This window comes from Sinocyclocheilus rhinocerous, unplaced genomic scaffold (assembly GCF_001515625.1).
Source record: "Sinocyclocheilus rhinocerous isolate Xijiao unplaced genomic scaffold, SAMN03320098_v1.1 scaffold512, whole genome shotgun sequence".
NCBI lineage: Eukaryota > Metazoa > Chordata > Actinopteri > Cypriniformes > Cyprinidae > Sinocyclocheilus > Sinocyclocheilus rhinocerous.
This window is the reverse complement of record NW_015638979.1, coordinates 677,867-690,138: the sequence shown is the minus strand read 5'-3', so window position 1 is coordinate 690,138 and position 12,272 is coordinate 677,867. Positions and strand designations below refer to the sequence as shown.

The window sequence follows — 12,272 nt, the reverse complement described above, 5'->3', positions numbered from 1 at the left end:
CCCCCCCCCCCCCCCCCATTTTTATTTTTTTTTTAAATGAAGTTAGACTTTAATTGATGCATCAAATCTGTGTAAACAATGGTGGATTACGTGACTTGTGGCAGAACTAATCAACCACCAGTGCAACTCCTGAAGCACACAGGGTACATTACATAAGCAATGCTTGTGTAATTACAAAAGCAGGCTAAAAATTTAGCGATAATCAAAGAGAGTAAAGTTTGCGGTTCTAACCAATGCAATCTGGTGCTGAGCCGGTCCAGGTGCCATTGGTGGTGCAATGGCGAGTGGTGAGGCCAGAGGTCTTGTAGCCCTCCCAGCAGGCGTACGTCACTGAGCTAGGAAACAGCATACCGTCGCTGAAAACGATCCTGGCGTAGGCCGGCGTTCCAGGGTTTCCACAGGATACAGCTGGGAAGGCAATCAAAGACCAAAGAAGTTAAAGAGAGAATGTGAGGAGTAAAAGATCGCAGCTCTGCGGGACTGAAAACGCAATCGAGAGAGAAGAGCTTCTGGGAAACATATCTAAGGGCTAGCACCACAAGCAAAACACTTCCAATTACACCACAAGCACTGTGTTTTGCAGCCTGCAGAGTTTTGCTGGCAAGGTAGATGAACTTCCTTTTCTAATTAGTTGGAGCTTTTGACAAGTTTTTTTTTTTCCCCCTTATACTTTGAAGTGCCATTTTCAGATAAGGGAAGTAAAGATGATACGCTCCAATGTGGTTAATTAGAGTTCGAATTCTAATAGCACAGACATGCTTGACAGCCATAAATTGGTTGGGCGTCCATACGACAGTTTTCACCAGTGCTTTTCTAAATTATGACGACTAACGTGCAACAGCCAATAATATTTAAATGATACATTTTGACTGCTATTGTGGAAACAAAGAACAATAAATTAAAAGTGTTTTGCAGTGCTGTTAGCAGGGTAGATCAACTTAGTTCCAACTTAAATTTTTTATTTATTTATTTTTTGGTACCTTCAAATAGTAATAATTAGAATTTCGATTTGCACACTGGTGCACACCTTACATCGGGTGTCCATATCGCACAGCTTTCCACTAATGCTTTCTAAATTATGATGAACAAAGCGCAACTATAAATTATATATAAATTACTCATTTTCATTTCTATTGAAGAAACAAGAATTTAAGAGTGTTGTTTATGCTCCAAGAGCATACTGAAGATCAACTGGTTGTCGGATAGGTTATAGTTAAGAAATCATTATGATACTAAAAACTTCTACAATTATCTTTAAGTTTTACCCTCTCTGGGTTATTTTAATCAGCAGAAATTGTTGAAATAGTTGGAGACATAAACGACTCACTTAATCTTTATTAGCATCAAGCTTTGGAGCTGTAATTTGGCCCTCATATCCTCTTGGACTAAATAATATACAACTAATATACAAGTAAATAGAGAAAAACTGGACCAATTAAGAGTTAATGGGATCCCAGTGGAGGCCTGCTGTAAACAGATATAGTTCCAAACTTTAAGTCATTATTTGTAAGTGGCAACAGGCTTGTGTTTTATTTCTAGTATCTGGAAAGTATTGTCTGTATCCTTACAAAGCCCACCGTTGAGTTACCCCCCACAGCGATCTCTCACAGCCATCTGTTAAAGCCCTTATTCAATTATGAATGTGCCCTGAATAATGTATATTATCGATCTATTTTACGCAACCCCATCGTACTGTCTGTAGCAGAAAACAAACAAATAAATTAGGGATAAAACACATTAAGCTACTGGGTACATTGTTGTGTTCCTCTAATAATATGGTATAAATACTTCCTGGGGTGATTCCAACTTCTAGCTTCCAGGAGGTTTATTTGCTGAGCGCTGTTATTATTTTGTTTTCATTTGAGAATAATAAAATTACAGATTGAGATATACAGTGGACCTGTGCAATGAAACTGACGAATGCATAGGTGTTGGTTAATTAGATAGAAAATTCGATTAGCTGATTTCCATTAAACTAAATATAAATTATACATAAACTAATTTGTATACAATTTGCTAACAGAGACAGGCAAGAGTGGGTGATCAAAAACACATACAGGGACTGCATTTGGGAAATATGGAGGAAAACGACAAAGAACATGAATATGTACAATCCCCTCTCAATACATATATTGTTTTTTTTTTTTCTGGGCATTAAATAATGGCACATATTACCAGTAAACTGACTACCGCAAACCTTAGTAAATCACCTTACATGATTCATTTAAATACTCTTCTCCCATAAATTTTGCAACTGAAGGGGAAACTCCTACAAATGTATATGCAATAAGGTCAGTCGCAAAAATAACTAGATTGTCTAGGAACCGCAAAGAATAAACTACTACTTTATTGATTTTAAACTCTCAGTCTAGTTTCTCTTAACTAGGAAACCAATTGAACTTTTTCGATAACAATAAAAATAAAAAAAAAACTTTGCTCAGACTCTGAATCATGTCAAAACGTCCTGTATTTCCATTAGCAGTTAGCTAGAGCAGGCTATTCACAAATCCTTACTAAAGCAATGTATCATTACGCACCATGCTAATGACAGGCCTTTTGTGTGGCTCCACTAACCAGAGTCATTGAGTTAACTGGAAATTACCGATTTTAGGCCAGTTAGCATCAAAAGATCAATTTTACACTAATTACAGTGTACAATTCAGGAAAAGAATGAGCAGAGCAGGTTAAGTGAGGTTCAGACAAAGAACAAAGAGAGCATGTTGTAATTTGAGCCTGCTTTAGGTTCTAAGAATATATTTAAACCTTTTTTAAAGGCACAGACTAAAAACCCCTAGTCTCTCAAGCATATATTTTTCTCATTAGGCCGTTGCCTGTACTGGATCACAGTTTGCTCGGAGGAACGCTTGACTTTCTGATCTAATTAAGCTCAAGTGCAAAGCAAAATCCTGGTGAATTTCGCCTTGTGTGTCTCTGTGACCCTCACCTTCACACACGGGCTGGGTTCTGCTCCAGGAGCCGTTCTGCAGACATGTGCGCTCGGAAGATCCGATCAGTGCGTAGCCCGCTTCGCACGTGAACCGTAGGAGGCTTTTATGCCTGAACTCCTCCCCAAGACGAGAACCATGAGGAGGAATTCCCGGATCGCCACAGAATCCCGGATTATCACCTACAAAAGGCATGACTCTCATTGACCACCCACTTTCTCAGCAGCCTCGGTTCCAGAAATGTTTTTCAAACAACTATTAAATAAACAGTTATGAAGCAGGCCAAAAACTGAGAAAAAAACATTACATTTACATTTGATTCAACATTAACATCAACATTTGATTACAACAACTCATTTGAAAATCATACCAAACTACTACTTGATTTTAAACTCTCAGTCTGGTTTCTCTTAACAAGGAAACCAATTGAACTTTTGCAATAACAATAATAATAAAAATAAAAAAAAACTTTGTTCAGACTCTGAATCATGTCAAAACGTCCTGTATTTCCATTAGTAGTTAGCTAGAGCAGGCTAAAATATGCTAAAATATAAGACTTTATTTCTAGCAATGTTACATTTAAAGGGGTTTTCTTTCAGTCTTCAGATATATACAAATATATGTAACACTTTACAACACTTATATAAACAAACAGTACTTCTACAGCATGTTAATCCAAGTTGATGTTAATTGTGACATTACTAATACGTTTAAACTCAAAGGTTGCATCTGTTAACATTAGTTAATGCACTGTGAACTAACAATAACAAAATGAAGAATAGTATTTGTATTAATTAACATTAACAAAGATGAATAAACACTGTATATTGTTCATTGTTAGTTCATGTTACCTAATGCATTCACTCATCTTAATTAATGGGATCTTATTGTAAGGTGTTACTCAAATATGTAAGTTGTAGGACACTAACTTGAATACAATATTTCCAATGATTTATAGGTGTGGGTGTCACTGCTGAGCTTTTTTGGGGCAGTTCCTGTTTTTTCTGACTTCTCTGATTGGTGGATTTCTTCTTCAACAGGAATTTGGAAATCTTCTGTAACTCACGGTAGAAATGTGTGTATGTGACTGCTATAAATTAAAGTAATTGTTGCTTACTTGAATTTTCCTTTTAATCAGTCATCTATCTTATTAGTTTGTATTAAAAACATCAATAATGATGAAGATAAACAACTTGCCATTTAATATCAGAGTGTGTAAAGCATGTTCTGAGTGAATTAAACTAGATTCTTAGATGTCAAAGTCCTGCAGGAGTAATGGACCACTGCTCTGGTGGTGAACTTCTGGCCCGACATGACAGCAAACGGCGGTGTGCCGGGATCACTGCAGGATATTGCTATGGGGGGGGCAGAAGAAAGCGGACAGAAGATCTCCGATAAGATACTTCAAAACTGCTAAAACTTCAGTGTTCTTTTGCTGCATTGCCTCAAAATGCATGCTGTTTATCTATGCAGTGTTTGGTAACACTTTATTTTAAGGTGCCCTTGTTACACATGTTACATGTACTTACTATTATAATAACAATAAATTATGCATAATTACATGCAAGTAACCCTAAGCCAAACCCTTATCCTAAACCTAATCATAAAGTAAGTACATGTAGTTAATTAATATTACTCAGTACTTAAATGCACTATAACAAGGACACCTAAAAATAAAGTGTCACCCAGTGTTTTTTACAACTATCATGGAAACAGTGATTGTTTAGATGCAACCCACTTACAATCATATTTAATTTTAAAGCCTTAATAGGGATGTGCAAAACTACATATTTTCAAAATCGACTATGACGGCCTGGTTACACTGTTTTTTCAGTATACTGCATATTACTTTTTAATGGTAAGTGTGAACAACAGGCATAAGCTACACTGTTGTCACAGGACCTAACCTTTGAGGCCTGTTTAATTCAGCAAGCGGTTTCAAGTCAAAACCTTGGAAATTAATATGGTTCATTTGCATTTTATTCCTTTTTTGTGTAAAAATATCATTTGGCAGTCTGATCAAATAGTCAAGAAGGAGATGGTAAAATCACAGCTGATATTTGTTCTGGTTCATCCATCACAGTGAAAACTTAAAATTAATGGTCAAGTCAACCACACTGCACCGTAGCATAAATTACAGAGCACTGCTTACAAACTATATACTGCAGAAAGAGTAAATGCAGTACGGTATTATACTATACAGACGCCAATCAGACATTTTTCTAAGAGGCAATCACATAGGCTGCTTGCATTTAAACAGCTAGGGGAAAAAAATTAAAAATAAGAGTCGTGAGATGTTGAACTATTTTTAAATTGACACATTTATATACAATGTGTCAAGTTATAAATACACTTAAAAATACAATGCTCACAGCATGTGAAACAGATGCGAGACAATGGCAAAAGCTAGCTGTCCGTCTGCATTTGTATACTGACCAACTATTTCAAAAACATTTTGACAGTGCAGTAATTGTCTTGTTTACAAAAGTCTTGTCTTTGTTACAAAAGTGGTCCTTTATGGCTGTAATGGTGGAGCTTTGCAACTTCTAAGAGATGACTTCAGTGTGCTGACAGTTCAACAGTTATTGCTACTTTTAACATTCTGTCAGAATGCTAAATCTCTCAAATTATCCCCTTTAGTGCACGTGTTAAAAATATTAATAATAATAAAAAAAAGATACACAGAAATAGTAATTCTACAAAAAGATTGTCTCTTTTTTTAAGCAAAGATATCTAAATGTCGTAGTAACTTGTGTAAGACTTATAGGATATAAGTTTATTTTTTATTCAATAGGCAAAAATATTCTCTGAAAAAAAAGGTCTTAATAATCTTGTTTAATCTTTCTTCTCCAATGAATTTAGCTTGTTTTAAGAATGCTGGATATTACTGAAAACAAGAACCATAATTCTAATTTAGAAAATGTATTTTGAAGCATTCCATCACATGTATACAACAGCAATGGCATTTTTGGCACTCTATGAATCTCTGGACGAGTGTGTATTGGACGAAATACGAGGCTATCACTCACGAAGGCACTTAGGAAGTGATCTGTCCCAGAAGCCATTTGACTGGCAGGTGAGGACGGAGGAGCCGAGCAGATAGAAGCCCCTCTTGCAGTGATACATCACGGTGTTTCTGTAGTTGAAGCTCTCAGGGTAGCGCTGTTGAGAGTGACGAATGGTGTTCTCCACAAAGCCCGGATCAGAGCAGTTTACCACTGCAAGATAAAAACAGCCAGATGCTTAATGTCTGACGGGGAAGCAAGAGTGAGGAAAGACAGAAGAAATCAATGGAAGAGGCTGAACAGTAGGATCGTTGGTGCAGCCTCTGGAGCAATTTCAATCAACTCCACACCGTAAACCGCACTTTCTTTTTGAAGATATGGATTGTAAGAGGGTGAATTGTGCTTCTTCAGAACTTACTTTGCCTTTTATCTGTGCACTTCCTCAACAGTCAAGAGTCTTTTGTTTTCCCGTGCATACCTAGAACATGTCATGCATGCATTCTGATCTAAAGTTGACATATCTGTTCACGCAGTGAACATTATTCTACACATGTAACTGATTCTTTCTATGCTGTAGTGATAGATTTTGACAGATGTAGTCATAGTACATTTCTCGACTCAAACCGGGAACATGCTGTTCTTGGCATGCTGTGTCGACCATGAAGTTACAAATTCAGTTACTGCCCGTCGCAATTTAACAAAAAAAAAGAAAGATAGAAGTTGACGCCATGTCCAGGGGAAACAAACCAGACTGCCTTGCCTCGGTGGCAGCTGTCAATGTCTCGGCGCTCAATTAAGCCCCCTGGGAGAGGAAAAGTGGGTGGACAAGCAGCTAAAAAGTTGATAATTGGCACCTGTTATTGGTGTGTTGTTTTTCTTTGTGAGACATCATGACTTGATCTGAGTGTATCTTGAACATAAATATCTTATCATTGCAGCTCAGTATAAGAATAAGGCACATAATACAACATACAACACTTTTTTTAATTGTTTGTGACAACTCGTCTTTTTTTTTTTTTTTTCAAATGTATATGACAATTTTACTTGTTTTTTTATTCGTGCATGTCAATTCCATTTTTTTTTCATTATAACAATTCTAGGTTTCTCTTAACAGTTCTACCTTTAGTGTAACTATATGACATTTTTACCTTTTAAACAGCTGTATATTAGAATTCTAGCTTTTTCATTGGTATATTACGGTATTCATGTTCGGTTCTTTTGTCGTGGCCACGACTTATTAACTCGTGGTAACATGATAATATGTTGAGGACACACGATATTAATTTGTGGGAACATCATATTAACTCGTGATAAAAATGTTTTCTTGTAATCCTATTTTATGTAACATTTATTCACAATAAACTTCATTCGAAGCTGTCTACATCACGTGCAATACAGTCCGGTAGCCAAGGCCTACGGTTAATATAATAATTTAATAATCTAATCATTTCAATAATATTTAATATAATAATTTCTTAATTCAAAATAAAATATTACGAAAACCATCTCTGATAATCCCGGGTTGCTATGGCCATGCAGGTTTGTTTACGCATTTAACTCATGGCCACGAGAAAAATATGTCGTTCCCTCAACATAAGAAGTCGTGGCCACGAGAAATGAATGTCGTTCCCTCAACATAGCATCTCGAGGCCACGACATATTATCATGTTAATATGTCATGGCCACGACAAAACTAAGTGAACCGAACATGTCCCCTCCCGTTCATTCTACTTGTTTTGTTTTTTTGGTTACACTTTATTTTAAGGTCCAATTCTCGCTATTAACAAACCATTAACTATGACTTTTGCCTCAATAAACTCCTAATTTGCTGCTTATTAATAGTTAGTAAGGTAGTTGTTAAATTTAGGTATTAGGGATGTAGAATATGGTCATGCAGAATATGTGCTTAATAAGTACTAATAAACAGCCAATATGTTAATAGCATGCTAATAAGCAAACATTTAATAATGATAATTGGTCCCTAAACTAAAGCGTTACAGTTTCTATTTTTGTGTAATTGTATATGACTGTTTTTCCTCTTAAACAACTATGTATTAGAATTCTACCCTTTTCATTTAATTCTACACATCTTTCGTGCATTTGTGCATGTCTACCTTTTTTTTTTTTTTTTACAATTAAATAATAATAAGCTTACAATTATACCAATAATAAATGTCCTTTTTCTACATGGTTTAGTCAAAACTATTAAACTGGCCATAAAAAAAAAAATGTCTAGTTAGTTTCTAAGCTCGCATCAACTCAATGTTGGACTTGTTTCATGGAACAATGCATCCGCTCAGATGAACGTCAGCCGTTCTCCCTGCTGAGTGCTTCGTCCCTGGGCTCTGGCTGAGCCTGTGGGGAATTGTCCATCTTAGAAGAGTTGACCTGCCTTCATTTTCCGTCACGATTCAATTTCACCAGGCCACCATCAACAACTTCCTTCGCACATTAATTAATCATTAAAGTGACAAGATGTGCACAGTTACTCCTACTTAATGTCAGAAAGCATCCCACAATGTCACACGGGTTGCTGCAGACCCATTTGACTTTCAAATCGACACTTCGAGATGGGAAATGACACACAGAGAATTATTTGCACATTGCTTCTTGTCATTCACTGGCTGACTCAGGCTGCTGAGCAGATGCTGGTTTCGCTCTGTTAATGCTAAGCCCATGAGCTGTGGGTGTTAAACAGCCTCACTAAGGAGCTTCTCGCATAACAAGACGGTGTTCAAGGCTGCATCTCCGCTGAGATTCTCAACAAGGGACAGGCTGCCTGGAAGCGTTTGATATACAGTAAAATCGTGTTTATTGAAAGGTTCATACCCTTGCACACAGGTAGAGGGTTGCTCCACTGTCCGTTCATGCGACACTGCGCTCTGGATGCACCGTGCAACAAATAGCCTGTGTTGCAGGTGAAGTTGACCACGTCGTTGAGATTAAACTCGCTGCCGTTTGTCCGACCGTTTGCAGGGTTTCCAGGATGGCCGCAGGTTATGGCTGTTGAGAAAGCGAGAATGGTCAATCACTTCCTTTTTGAAGCTGCTGAAAGGGCTTGTGCATATGTTGAAGTTACAATTTTTTTACTTAAAAAGTACGGTTGTAAATTAAACGTTACTTTTTTTTTTTTTTTTAAAGAAAGAAAAACAAGACTTCTAAAGACACTTTGGTCACACTTTATTTTAAGGTTCAATTCTCGCTATTAACAAACCATTAACTACGACTTTTGCCTCAATAAACTCCTAATTTGCTGCTTATTATTAGTTAGTAAGGTATTTGTTAGGTTTAGGTATTGGGTAGGATTAGGGATGTAAAATATGGTCACGCAGAATATGTGCTTTATAAGTGCTAATAATAGGCATGTATTAGTACATAATAGGATATTTAGTAATAATAGGATATTTAGTACATCCTACTTTAACTGCATATATCCAGTATGTAAAGCAATATATAGCAAATCACAGCTGTGTTTGTTGATATTGTCACAAAAACTGTATTATGTCACAGCTTTCTATATAAAGTTGGAAATATCTCAACTACCTGATTTTTTTTACTAACCTTTTTACTATTCAACTGCTTGATTGCTTGCATCACCACAAAATATATTATATATTATATAATCTCCCAGATATGAACATATAAACATTATAAACATTAACATCATGATTTTCTGTAAAGCTGCTTTGAAACCATGTATATTGTGAAAAGTGCTATATAAATGAATTAGACGTGACTTGATTTAATTATTATATAAAATACGTAAGTAATTAATCCAACTAAACATTTGAATATTCTGACAGACCTTAGACAGACCCAGAAATGTATTCATTAAAATAATAATAAAAAATAAATAATAATAAATAAATTAAAAATAAAATGAATAAAAGACACTTACGAACACACACGGGTGCTTGGCCTGACCATCTGTGGTCTTGTTGGCAGATACGAACTGACGTCCCTATGAGTCGAAAGCCCAGGTTGCACTGATAAACGACTGTGTCCCTATAACTAGATCCATCACCACTGATGTGGCCGTTAACAATCGGATCCGGAGAATCACAATGACCAGCTGAAAAACATTTTCAAAAGTGGTCAGAATCAACAAACCTCTCATGAAAATCAATTCTTGTTACTAAACAAACACAAATTCAAACTAGGCATTTAATGGAGCATGAAGCACAGACACATCAGCACCACAGCATGTCCAGAGAGCGCTCCGGCAGTCACCGCTTGACACTTCGATGAAAGGCCCTCCGTGTTGTTTGGTCAAGCAGCAGGTGATGTGTCTAAGGGTCAGCGCTGATCCTCACATAGTGGCATATCTTAGTTTAGCTGCTCTCAATGCTTGTTCAAGGATTTTTCCCTAGTTCCAGTATTATCTAGCACTACATAAGCCATAAATTAATATTGGCAACACAAGATGTCAATTTAGGGTTAGAGCTGTGAATGTCTGATAGGAATGTTGTTCTGGGACTAACAAAGGATGTTTTTTTTTCCAGGAACATGTCCTACTTAGGGAAATCACATTGTTCTTTGTGCTGTACAATAACTAGAACTATACAAGCATAATATAATAGAGTAGGAAAACATCCAGTAAACAGATTTGCTTTTCTCTACACATGAATGGTTCAGTAATAATAACGTCCGATCACAGAAGCCCCGCTGAAAGATGCTACTTACCCAGACATTTGGTCTCATCTCCCCTCCAGAGACCGTTAGCCTGACACTCCCTCACGTGCGAGCCCACTAAAGTGTACCCTGTGTTACACATGAAGATAGCTGTGGCGCCATAGGTAGTCAGGGTGCCCATCTTCTTGCCATTAGGAGGGGATGGAAGCTCCCCACAGGAAATGACTGGAGGAAATAGCCAATGCAATATCTTGAATACACATGGTAATTTTAGCTGAAAAAAGGTCACATTGGTGATGGAGGACACAATATGCCATTCTTATTCACAGTGACTACTAGCTACCAGGAAACAGAGGGGTGAAGGTGGCATGGCTAAAAGCGAAACAGATGTGCTTTTATACTGGTGGACATGTCAAGGGTAATAGAAGTACACTAGCAGTCAAAAGTTTGGACACTCTTTGTTACTTACTGTTTATTACTACTGTTTTCTCACTTCTTTTTAAAAACAATGTAGTATATACATTTTTTTTTAAAACAAATGGAAGTATACAAATGGAAATTAAATTGAACATTTAGTTTATTGTCATGCTTTAAATACCTACATACAATTCTAGTTTCATAAAGATAATCATATAAACATTTCAACGGTATTTACAGTACTTACACTGATATAATTTGTCATATAGCATGTACATACATTTATTTTGTTTTGTTTTGTTTTATCAAAAATAAAGAATTTAGGTTAAAACATACATAAATATATTAGGGACATTTTCTACCATTTTAAATAAACTTTTGGTCATACTTTAGTTTAAGGTCCAATTCTATATATTAACAAACCATTAACTACGACTTTTGCCTCAATAAACTCCTAATTTGCTGCTTATTATTAGTTAATAAGGGAGTTGTTAAGTTTAGGTATTGGGTAGGAATAGGGATGTAGAATATGGTCATGTAAAATATGTTAATAATAGGCATGCTACTAAGCAACTAGTTAATAGTGAGAATGGGTCCCTATACTAAAGTGTTACCAAACCTTTAAATAGCTTTTAATTGTTTACAATAGTTTGATTGATAAGAGACTACATGGTATATATTTGGTATATTTGTTTGGTTCCAAAACGCGATAAACGCCATTTAAAAAAAATTTTGAGTTCCCGCCAAAATCAGTATTGTATCTGGTCGGTATTGAAAAGTCCATTTTTAATTTTACGCAAAATGTGATATCCGCCGTGTTATTCTGTCATGTTTTCTCCCTATCTTTCCAAACCGCGACAAACGTCAATCTCCCTTCTCTGCAGAATGCGATACATCCGCTCAACCAATCACAGAGCACCATTCCACGCATTGTAGACAGTAACTGACAGGCAATGCAATATCGGGTTCATAATCATAGATGAATCGCCTTCGATTATGAACGCGATATTGCGTAGTTTGTCAGTGATCTACGGCTCTGTGTATTAAATGCCGCTCCATCTGAAAGCGCGTGATGGAGATTTACTACTAATCACAGAACCGCGATCAAGATGCGCATGACAATCGCATGCGATTTATGGTGCAGCCCTAAAAAAATGAATAATTTTGATGGCATTGATGAACCTGTGGTGGTTTCTGCGGTGGGGAAGAAACGTAAGCTATTAATAAGATTAGTATTGACCAAGTTCAGAGGCTGTCATATGTGGATCAACTT

At 36.5% G+C, this 12,272-nt stretch overlaps 1 protein-coding gene across 1 annotated transcript in view; it reads right to left on the bottom strand.

The window, feature by feature from the left end:
• The window catches only part of LOC107750749 (CUB and sushi domain-containing protein 1), a 495,842-nt gene that overhangs the window by 19,842 nt on the left and 463,728 nt on the right, over nt 1-12,272 (bottom strand). The window contains exons 51-57 of the mRNA XM_016566272.1: nt 10,634-10,807; nt 9,849-10,022; nt 8,780-8,953; nt 5,975-6,163; nt 4,214-4,300; nt 2,945-3,127; nt 232-408 (exon numbers count right to left, since the gene is read on the bottom strand). Of these exons, the coding sequence (XP_016421758.1) occupies nt 232-408; nt 2,945-3,127; nt 4,214-4,300; nt 5,975-6,163; nt 8,780-8,953; nt 9,849-10,022; nt 10,634-10,807 (1,158 nt within the window). The remainder of the gene's footprint in view (nt 1-231; nt 409-2,944; nt 3,128-4,213; nt 4,301-5,974; nt 6,164-8,779; nt 8,954-9,848; nt 10,023-10,633; nt 10,808-12,272) is intronic.